Below are 11,170 nucleotides of genomic sequence, written 5' to 3'. Positions count from 1 at the left end.
GCGCGGCGTCGTCTGCACAACAGCACACTCAGCGTGGCCACCATACAGGTACGGCGGGCTCTGGGGCGGGCCCGGCGGGACGTCGCCGGAGGTGGCAGTGGGGGCAAAGCACCGTGGAAACCTCACAGATGTACGACAAACCCATTATGGCCTGGTAAAATGTCAGACATATGGAAAATCATCTTCTACCGCTGGGTGTCACAAAGGTAATCAGGGGATGCATGTGTGGGTGTCCACAGACACCGCAAAATGATTGCAGGGCGATGTCTATGATGTGGCTCTCTAGCGCCCTGGCTATGGCTCTCCATTCTACAGTATGAAGTGTGCAGTGCATGCCATGAATCAGCTTTACTGCGCCGAGTTGACAGGAGAAGACTTGCGACTGAACGCCCAGCCATGCGATTATAGATGGATCTATTTGCATTGTTTTCGAACGTAATGTATCTTGTCCATATTTATCCTTGCTTCATATTCTACAACATCAACGTAACGAACTTCTCGCTTCATTTTGGTGGTTGCGCACGTCTGCTACGTATGTTTTAACTCCCTTTTACCCTTTTCAGCGGCCACCGCTAACAATTCTGGAAGTAAACCCAGACGGAAAAATCGTAGGGTACCGAGGCTTTTGCTTCGAAATGTTGACCACTTTAATGAGAAAATACAATTTTAAGTAAGTGAAACGGCTTGAGTTAATTAACAGATGTGTCGTCTCTTTCGAAACATACATCATTGCATGCAGCGACTTGAGGAAAGATTTTCAACTTGATGCCATTTGTTGCACCTGCACCACTAAAACCATCCATGCGTCGACTGCGTCACTTTGTGCCAGCATATTCTGTACACACAGAACGCTGGGTGCTAGCCCCATGGCCGCAATATCGCCATTGTTTCAGTTTTCGGGTATGTCAAATGCCATCGCATCATAGATCGTCTCACGCTTTCACACCCTCGCCGCTCTCACCCCTGACAAATGTGAGGTACAGGATGGGCGCATCAACTTGGTTCTGAACGACACATGCACTCTTTCAGAATAGACCTTGTTCTGCCGTACGACGGAAACTGGGGTAGTCTTCTGCCAAACAATACTTGGAACGGAATGGTTGGGATGGTCAACAGAACGGTGAGACGGGTGATGTGAAATGACCATAAGAGCGCCACCAAGCAGCGAGGAGCAATGCTTGACAAGTCACTGTTTGACAAGATAACTCTGAATAGATCTGCAAGTAGCTGTCTGAAATAGACGAGTCCCATCAGCCTTGAACACATCGATTCCAGAGAATAGCTTTCAGCAGGCGCAATTATAGCAATGCTCGTCTGGTTTGTAATTACTGATGACCATTTCTTGCTACTTCAGCTTGAGGAGAATATGATCGTTATTTTGTTATGTTATTGGCAAAAATTGTTATTGTGATTACTATCATGTCATTTCGTTCTGACCTATTTTGAGTTCTGAGCTTTCTTGTCATGAGTCTTATTTTGCCGATTCAAAACACGACAGGTATATCTACTTCACGTGGGTTGATGTTTCAGGTTTAACTTTCCAGTGTTGCCAGCATACTAAGTGTAAGATTGGGATGGTGGAACTCCGAGTATCAAACTGTGTCATGTAATTCTCTTACACCAGCTCTTTGCACATCAAAATGTCACACGCTCCATGATACATGCTACACGCTACATGCTACATGCTACATGACCACGAGCCGTAGGGGCTTTTGGCTCACTGCTGTGCAGAAACGGCGCGCGATGGTAATCAGCCGCGAAACGGTGTTTTGTCAGTTACTATCACTCACACAACTGGCAATTAAACGGTGCTCCGTACCATTGTTATTTATGATGATGCTATGACGCATGCAGACCATTTCCTCATTCATGTCAGCTCTCTTCTATTAGCAGTGCATACGCCAGGCTCATTAATCGTTAACTGCCTACGCTATAAACCGATTCGTGTTTCAGTCGCATATTGAAGGGGTTACGCTGACCAATGTCATGTCAACCCGCGTGTAACCAGTGTCGGCCGGCGAAGTCGACCTCGGATGACACAAGACCCTGAATCCTTCTGGCCTGTTCAGGAGGTTGACATGGCGGTGTCGGGCTTTACCATCTCCCACATCCGGGAACAGGGCATCGACTTCACGACAGCCTTCCACGAGGAAACCACGGCCATCCTCCTGCCGGCGCCGCAGCCAGAGAGCAAGTTGTTCGCGCTGGTCCAGCCCTTCCCGTGGCAGGTGCGACGACATACGACGTCCGCGCCGCGTGGCGCGAAATCGCGTGTTGCGAGGTGAAGGTGACCTGCTGGCTCGTAGGATGTCAAATCATGTGACGCCGGAAATACGGCGATAACGTTTAGTTGTCTTTGACATAGTCTTATGGAGATGCAAATGAGGCTGATAGATGGTTTCACTTTCCAAGATCCGTACAAATTCCAGCTGTTTTTAGTGACATTAAAAGCTATTCTGAAATCGCACCCTGAAAAACGACCGTCAATTATAACCGGACGCTACGCAGCAGCCGCGGCTATTTGCTTGGTGGTGACACTGGCGCTGCGTGGTGGTTAAAGGACGCAAATGGCGATTTGCGCAAATAATAGTGAGCCTTGCACGATCAAAGCCAGTTCACATATGTGCCGTGTACGGAAAAGTCAGTTCAGAGTTTCCCAAGCATTTTTCTTCACGCGGCGCTTCTCCAGCCACGGCTTACATAGCGGCGGTAACTGCTGGACCCCGATTTATTTTCTCATAGCTCAGGCAAATGGGCGGCGAATTCCGCACCAAGTCTCGTGCGTTTCTAATGCCACGACTTGCTCAGTATTAGTCGAGTGTCGGCAAAACGTCGTTGGAAATGAATAAATCAATGGTACCATCAGTTCGAAGCAAACATCATTCATTATTTGCGTAAATGAGGCAGTATTGTTGCTCGTCCAATCACATGTCATCCAGCGGACAACGTTCTTCCGCTTTGGCCCGCACGGCTGTACTAGGTCCCGTCACCATTCATTTGTCTTATCTATCGAGCCTGTTGCCTCCTGCTAGCCAAACGCACGGTTTTTCAAAACTTTTATGACATCATTATCACCCTCCGAGATGATCTCGAAGAGCATGGTTGCTTGCAGCTTATTCGTTGCTTCAGGTAACAGTGTTCGCCTCGGTCATCTCATCGGGCACCAATGACGTCTGTAAAAAAGCACTTTTCCCTCTATCGATGCTGCATTCATGTTAGCTGTGCGCAACATGAACCGTTGGGCGTACCCCATGGGACAGGCATGTGGCGAGTGGATGCAGCACAGCCGGTTGAGTTCAGGTCTGTTCACACGCTTCAGGAAGTTCGATCGGCAAATTTGACTTACGAGGAAAAGGCGCCTGGTTGGGGCGAATATGTACATTCACGACACCTTGGATGGTAAAATAAAAAGAAAAAGGTGACTTGCTGGATAAGCAAGCCGGTGCTTTGTGTATAAATGCCTAGTCTTAAAGTTATATCATTGTGACGGCCTATTTTAGGTCAAACAAGGTTTAAGATTTAAAGATTTGTACGCACAAGAACACACGGTTTTTTAAATCGGTCTCGTGAAAGATCCTTGCACCGACTTTGCGCGGGCTAAACGACAATGAAACACATTTCGAGTTGTCAATTATCCCTGGCCATCGAAATCTTGAAATGTGGATACAAATTCACGAATTATTTTAGATAGCATTTGACGGTACTTCAAAGGAAAGGCTAACTCCGAATTACTGGGAATGACCCACGTAACCCGAATGCGCGGGATATGTAAATTGTTTTTAATGTTATAATGTTCTGGAATGGTACTCAGCAACAGTGACGCTGCTGGAAGAGTGATGGGGATAAGATGGAGGATGCAGGGAGAGTCATAAGCATATGTCCGTTATCTAGTTCCTTTTTTTTTAAACGCATTCTCAGATTTGCGCAAAAGTATGTCAGAATAAATAAAGTTGTTGAAAAACATCGATAGCTTGGATACCCATATCAATACCAGGAGCTCAAGAGCTTTTTTACCTATACCAAGCAGAAGATATAACTTACTGTTTGATTTGATATACGGATTCGTCAAACTGCGTAAGTCTGCACCTACATGTTTGTTCCCGTAGCCCAGTTGGCAAGAGCGTTTACGTTCTAATCCACCCATCCGTGGTTGTTGGGTTCGAGTCGTTTTACGCGCTCGCTATTCGTATTTGACATGCATGGCCCGCGACCAGTGGCAGCGGCCGGTGGCAGCGACCGCGCTAAAGCTCAGGTAACGCCAGAGGGCAGAACGGGCCGTGCCGAGCACTGCGGCACGCTACACCTTCGCCTCAAATTCTGCCGTTGACCTAGAATCATGTGGTCGGATGTTGGGAACCAAGGCTCACACAAGCACTGGTTAGCGTGAGTTCTGACTCCCGAAATTCATCTATTCAAAAGCTTCGATTACAACTTTGAAAAAAATGTTCTTGCATCTCAGACCAAGGACGAAGGGCAAAGACCCTCTCGTTAAAGGAAGTGTTGCACATTTATTTTGGATTTTGAACTGAACTTGCCATCTTGAAGGCCTTTCGTTTACAATCACTCTCGATGTTCACAATCCTGCCCTTCTTAAGACCTAAGCCCCTCTAGTTTCTGAGCTACACGCCCTGAACTGAAATCGCCATCTTGAAGGCCTTTCGTTTGCAATCACAATCAATGTTCACAATCCTGCCCTTCTTAAGACCTAAACCCCTCTAGTTTCTGAGCTATACGCCCGTGACAGTGGGAAAAAGTGTAACAAGGAGAGTATTCCAAAGTCGCCTTGGGCTTCATGACTTCATAATACCGTCATTTAAATCCTGCCATTCCATTAGCCATGAGGTGATCAAGGTAACAAAAATAAACGGCCGTCAATTGGCTCACCACCAATCAAACGATGACGCCTTGGGGAGCACATTAACTCAACAGAGAATTTTGCTGTGTAGAGGAGTCTTTTCCACTTAAAAAGCATATCGATACTAATAAGTGTACTTATTTCATCATGTCTCATGCATGCTCCAATATTTTCACATGTGAAACATCCCCTTTAAGCTTTCCAGTGAACATACCATGCTTAAAAAGTAAACCAGCATCTAGAGACCGTCTCACATGTTGGCAATTGGGCGAGTCGGTGTACATAAAGAATAATCGGGCTGATCTCCCATCATCGTGGTTTTTTTAGGAGCTATTTTCAGCCATGTGTGAAAGGCTTCTGGCTGCCAGCAGGTGAGGAATTCTCACTGCAGTTGGCTCCCGCCTTTGTTGCAGGTCTGGGTTGCAGTTGGTGTTACCGTGACGTTCATCACGCCCCTGCTGTATCTTCTAGACCGCGTGAACCCGTACGCCCCGAAACTCTATCCACACGATCACGGTGCGAAATCGTCTTACTCACAGATGCAGTGGTTCATCTTCGCCGGAATTATTGGACAGGGTAAGACCGGCTTTTACGCCCCTCACGTTCAGTCTCCATATAAGTGAATTGGTTTTGCAAGGTGTACCCTACCGCACAATTTGTAATTTGCCATTAAAGTGTGGGGAATGAACAAGAAAAAGGTGTTTAAAAAAACGAAGCACCGCAGGTGATGACCGATAGAAGAAAATTAGAAAAAATGCAATAATGTGCTTCTGATCAGGCATAGGATCACCACCCTTGCTGCTATTCAACTCAGTGATGGTTTACTCTGACGTCATTTCGTCTATCAACGCCACGGCCACGCAGATCTCTTTCGACTCCAGATGTCCACAGAACTGACCTGCCACCGCGAACAGCGGAACTATAAAAACACTAAGGACTTACCTAAATCGCCGTGGCATGACCCCTGGTGTGGCAGATGTTCGTTGTTGCCCGGTGCCTGGCAACCAGCCTTCGTTGCCAGGCGGCCACAGCATCCCGGCCAACATGGCGTCTCGCGTGCTGCTCTCGTTTTGGTGGCTGGCCGCCATCACTCTTATGGCCTGCTACACTGGTAAGCATGCACGGGTTAGCCGGAGGCGTATCAGATGCCGCGCCGTGTCATTTCAGGCGCTGACAAAGGGGACTTGTCTCGTTTCACTGCATTGTTACCTTCAGCCCATTCTCCCGCTGTTGAGTGAACCGCCAAAGCTGGTTTCTGCTACGCTGTCCGAACGGCATCCGTGGTAAACGCCGTAAAGCGCCTGAGACTAGGAACTGCGACGGAAATGGAACAAAGTGAGATGCATAGTAAAAGACGACAAACGAGCTGGATCACTTGCACGCTACCTGATTATCAATCATCTATAACTGTGTTATCTGTTGCGAGCATATGGCCGCTAGGTAGTTCTAAATCGTGAGGGAATATTTGTCGACCATTATATATCGAGTCCAGAATATGCATTTATTTGTACGCTAATTGTGTTGTCGAGAGCTAACTTTTAGACCAATGGCGGGCATGTTTTGACTGCTGCAGAATGCAGCAGTCATTCATCAATGCATCATCGCATCATCAAGTCATTCATCAATGCATTCATCGCTGCAATCAGTGCTGCCGGTTTGTGTCGCACGATTGCTTAAGAAGCCTGACCTCAGGTGGGTTCCCAGGCACCCTGATCGCCTTCCTGACGGTGCCCAGCGTGGCCGACTCGATCAAGTCTCTGGAAGAGCTGGCTGGGCAGGACGAGATCAAGTGGACCTACCGCATCTACTCGGCCATGGACAACCTCTTCCATGTCGGTGCCCTTCGCAGACATCCGGAGTGGTGCTGGAACACGAGCCTGTCGTTTAGCACCCGCAGGTCGCCTGGCATTGCAGCGTATCTCCAGTCAGGGCGCCTTAAGGCAATTTCACACTGCTCATGACAGCACTTCCTGCTCACGTGATGCACTTCCGTTCTGAGAGGACTGACATTTGTGTCGCCATTTGGTCATGCGTTGCGAGGTGACATACCAACAAACACGTGTTTGCCTACTATTGTTCGAGTCTTAATAGCGGCAGAGCTTGAAGGTGTGCTTTCATGGCTCAATAATATAATGCCCGAGCTCGAGTTTAAGCGGAAGCCCCGCTTGGCTATCACCGTCTATTACCGCCTATCATCGTCAGCGGCCGTCTGTTTATCATGTTCACGCGAGGTTCGCCATGTGTGCCGTGCACGCTCAGTGGCGCTCGCCTCCGGTGCCTATACATGGACTAGCTCCAGCAGCGGTGCCAGGTGCCCTCAGCGCCGAGCGACGGTGACCCGCTACACCCCCGGGCCAAGTCCCACTAAGCGCTCCAGAACCGTCAGCATCACCAGGCGATAACCCACTACACCCCCGGCTGGGCTTCACTGAACGCTGAGTGTTCCCTGGTAGACGTCAGAGCCGACGGGAGGTGACCCGCTACACCCCGGCCGGGCCCCACTGAACGCTGAGTGTTCCCTGGTAGACGTCAAAGCCGCCGGGAGGTGACCCGCTACACCCCGGCCGGGCCCCACTGAACGCTGAGTGTTCCCTGGCAGACGTCAGAGCCGACGGGAGGTGACCCGCTACACCTCCGGCCGAGCCCCACTGAACGCTGAGTGTTCCCTGGTAGACGTCAAAGCCGACGGGTGATGACCCGCTACACCCCCGGCCGAGCCCCACTGAACGCAGACCATCGCCCGGCAGACGTCCGGCTCGTCCGCCTACACCCGGATAGCCTCTAAGTATACGGACGCCAAGGTGACCACCGACTACGCCGGCGTCGACAAGGTGCTCACCGGACAGTGGGCCTTCATCAAGGTGACGGCTTCAGCGAAAGGTTGCAGTCGGCCGTACCGCACAGAAAGTGCAGTCATTTTCGCCTGCTAGATACCTTTATGGCCATTTCTACACAAAAGGGCTGGGCTGCTCGTGAGGTTTTTCATTAAGGTATAAAGCTAAGCTAGTAATTGCTCAGGCCGCGGATCTACATTCAGTTGTTGTGTTGGCTCTTCTGAAATATGCTTGCCTGTGAAGCATGGCGAACTACCGATAGCGTCGTTTATGTCTCCTTGTCAGGCTTACGTTGGCCTGAGTCATGCAATAAAGGGTTCCTATCGCCGTTCGTACGCAATTGCGCCTCCGCTTCCGTAAGACGTGATTTCGATCCAAATCGTTCTTTGGGCACGTGATTGTCGACAAAATGTTTCAGGTAAGACGGCAGTATGATCGTGAACGTGTCGGTTATAGTGTGGGCAACAGCGCACTTGGGCTGCAAGCGGGAACATGTTTAGCTGAGGGAGAAGAGCAAAAATGTCCACGCTAAATACCTTCAAGTTCACACGTATTCGATCCAAGATGCGAGATTTGCATGTCCTCCCATGGGGAAACTCAGGCCACCTCCTTGCTTGCAAGAAGATCGCATCGGCTGCGTTCCCAGCAGCAGTCAGCAGCAGCATTCCCAGACTTAAGTCACCCGCCTTTCATCGCGCGTTTACGTCCCAAAACATGGATTTTCTGCGCCGGCTTATTGTTGTCGGCTTCGAAGCACAATGGGTCGTGGGAGCCGCACCTCAAGCTGACATTAACGTCCAATCAGCCTGACGTGTCGGTGGTGCTGTGGACTGCGCGGTCGTGCGAGGCGCCGCCGCCGCCCGCGTGACGCCTGACCGTTACGGCCCGCTCGTCGGCAGGAGCGGTCGTTTCTGGACTTCGCACTGGACGAGGACTTTCGACGCACGGGACGTTGCCGTTTACAAGTGGCCGAGCGCGACTTCTATACGGTCGGCTTCGGCTGGGTCCTGCAGACGGGCAGCCCACTGAAGGAGCTGTTCGATATGGAGTGAGCGCTGCATGATGGTGATGGTGATGGTGATCATGATCGTGATCGTGACTGTGATCGTAATTGTGAACATGATCGTGATCGTGATCGTGATCGTAATCGTGATCGCGATGGCGATCGTAATCGTAATCATGAACGTGATCGTGATCGTAATTATGATCGTGACTGTGATCGTGATCGTAATTATGATCGTGATTGTGATCGTGATCGTGAACATGATCGCGATGGTGATGGTGATGGTGATAGTGATGGTAATGGTGACGGTGGTGGTGATCGTGATGGTGATGGTGATGATGATGGTGATGGTGATGGTGACTGTGATCGTGATGGTGATCGTGATGGTGATGGTGATCGTGAACGTGAACGTGATCGTGATCGTGGATGTGACTGTGATTTCCCGACCGGCGCAGTTGGGTGGTTTAACGATAGCCGGCTGCTATCACCAGGCAGATCACGTAAATCACTGCTGGTCATAAATGTGCAATTCACACATTCCGGAGCGTATGCCTGTCATCTTTCCGTCTGGCTGTCCTTGTCTATAGCGAGATGCTTAACATAAACGGCTGTTCGGATTGTCACGAAATTTACGCATACCACGGGTTCAAATTGCGTAACGACAAACGGCATATATTCAAGCCCGTTCGACGCCGATGTTGGTCACAGCACGTGCAAGACGGGGCCGTGTTTTGCCATTTAGGGGCGGTACTCTTTCCGTGTACACAGGCGTATGGACGTTGGGCCCTTGAGTGTCATGGCACCATCACTTTTCCAGAATGCGGAGCATTAACCCTTCGAAAACGCATGTAAAGAACCGACTCCAAAATCAGTGTTGACATGCCGGGTTCTGAGACGTTCCTCCGAATATGTTTGTATATACAGAAAAAAACAAGTTGTGCAAAGACCAGATGTCGAAAATGTGCCGCGCAGCTCCAACAATGATGCATATAGCATCCACACCCGCATGGGATCGCCAAGTAATGCAGACATTGCAAGATGAAGACACATTACAAGGCTCGTGCAACGATGGGCATATCGTGTCCATGCGCAGGGGACTGCCAAATGACACAGGCGTTGAAAGCTTAGCAAAAGTGATCTAGACACAATGTGCACCCTCGAGATGAGAATCAAGGCTATTTTGACTAGAGGCAGTACAATGTTGGCGTCACTGGCCTTGTTGGCTGCCAACCCGTCCCAGCCCGGTTCTTCAAACAGCGAACCAAGTGGGATCTACAACAAAACAATTTCTGCTCGATGTCCCGGGTGCGCGGAGCAGCGTTGCACGGGAAATGTGTCCGAGTCAGATCTGAGAGCTGGACAATTATTGACAGCTGCTAGCCAGGGATGTAGCGAAGGAGGAAGAGCACGGAGTCATGGCCACCTGAGCCGAGCGATTTGCAATATATACTTGGCGATCTCGTAGGAATTCGGTGCGAATGTTCACGGGTTTCAGAGCTTTTGGAGAGACTGAGTTTAGACAAGATTGAGATCTACTTCACGTTGTTGGAACAAGAGTCAACGTTACGTCGGGGGCACTCTCGGCGGCCGCCAGCGCCCGCGCCTCCGCCGCCAGTCGCACCTCAGTGTCCGCGCCGGCCACGCTCTGAGCAACGCCCCTGACGCAGGTTTTTGCGGATGAGCGAGACGGGCCTGCTCAACAAGTGGAAGACCATGTTCTGGCCCAAGTCGTCCAACTGCAGCACGGGCCTCATCTTCACGGACGTGGGCATCCAGCCGCTCGCGCTGGCCGACCTGGTCTCCACGTTCCTGCTGTACGCCGCCGGCATCCTGTTGGCGCTGGTCGTCCTGCTGGCCGAGCTCGTCACGCGGCGGTGTCATCGGCGGCGCGCCGTGGTCTCCGCTGTCCAGAAGCTCGCAGCTCACCCAGGGGACACTCTGTAGGGAGCGGGGAGGCTGCGAAGCACAGTCAGTGTTGCTGCGCCCTAACAGAGTGTCCTGACTTGACCTCAGGTCACATTGAGTATTAGGTCACTCTTAGCGCCCTGGACCTGCAGTGGACCAGCGGGGAATAGTTCACTCGGGTTTGCGCTATGTAATAGGTGCCGTTAGGCACAAGGATCATGTAGCTACATTGCATAGACGAGCACAGTCACAATACTAGTACAACGTCTACGGGGCCGGACTGCGGCGACGCCCGGGGAGGGGAACTAAAAGCGCAACAAATCGTATATTTTGTTCGCCCGGTATGCGACGCTGACCGCTTGTTGTGTCACAGGAAGTAGAGGAATAACTGAACCGCTAGTGTCTCACTGTGGCAATTATGGTAGCCACTGCGGAGAGAAATGGTGCCTGAGACTGTGTGATGACTGTATGAACTGTAGCGAACGAACTGCATGATGCGGTGTTCAGCATAGCACAGCACACAATAAGTCACGTGAGAAATCAAACATACACACAAGAGAAACGTGAAAGAAC

General features: G+C 50.5%; 1 protein-coding gene across 2 annotated transcripts; it reads left to right on the top strand.

The window, feature by feature from the left end:
* The first annotated feature begins 5,359 nt into the window (after nt 1–5,359).
* LOC119111820 (glutamate receptor ionotropic, delta-2) lies at nt 5,360–11,170 on the top strand. Of its 2 annotated transcripts, none has more exons than XM_037235659.1 (6): nt 5,360–5,431; nt 5,877–5,966; nt 6,560–6,687; nt 7,603–7,716; nt 8,589–8,737; nt 10,360–11,170. In XM_037235659.1, the coding sequence occupies exons 1-6, from the start codon at nt 5,395–5,397 to the stop codon at nt 10,634–10,636; spliced, it is 795 nt and encodes a 264-aa protein (XP_037091554.1). In that variant the 5' UTR covers nt 5,360–5,394; the 3' UTR covers nt 10,637–11,170. The 2 variants fall into 2 exon arrangements, with proteins under 2 accessions (XP_037091554.1, XP_037091545.1); XM_037235650.1 differs by having other exon boundaries at nt 6,548–6,687.

This window comes from Pollicipes pollicipes, unplaced genomic scaffold, assembly GCF_011947565.3.
Source record: "Pollicipes pollicipes isolate AB1234 unplaced genomic scaffold, Ppol_2.1 Scaffold_2555;HRSCAF=2994_pilon_pilon_pilon, whole genome shotgun sequence".
Lineage (NCBI taxonomy): Eukaryota > Metazoa > Arthropoda > Thecostraca > Pollicipedomorpha > Pollicipedidae > Pollicipes > Pollicipes pollicipes.
This window is presented reverse-complemented; position numbering and strand designations above follow the sequence as displayed.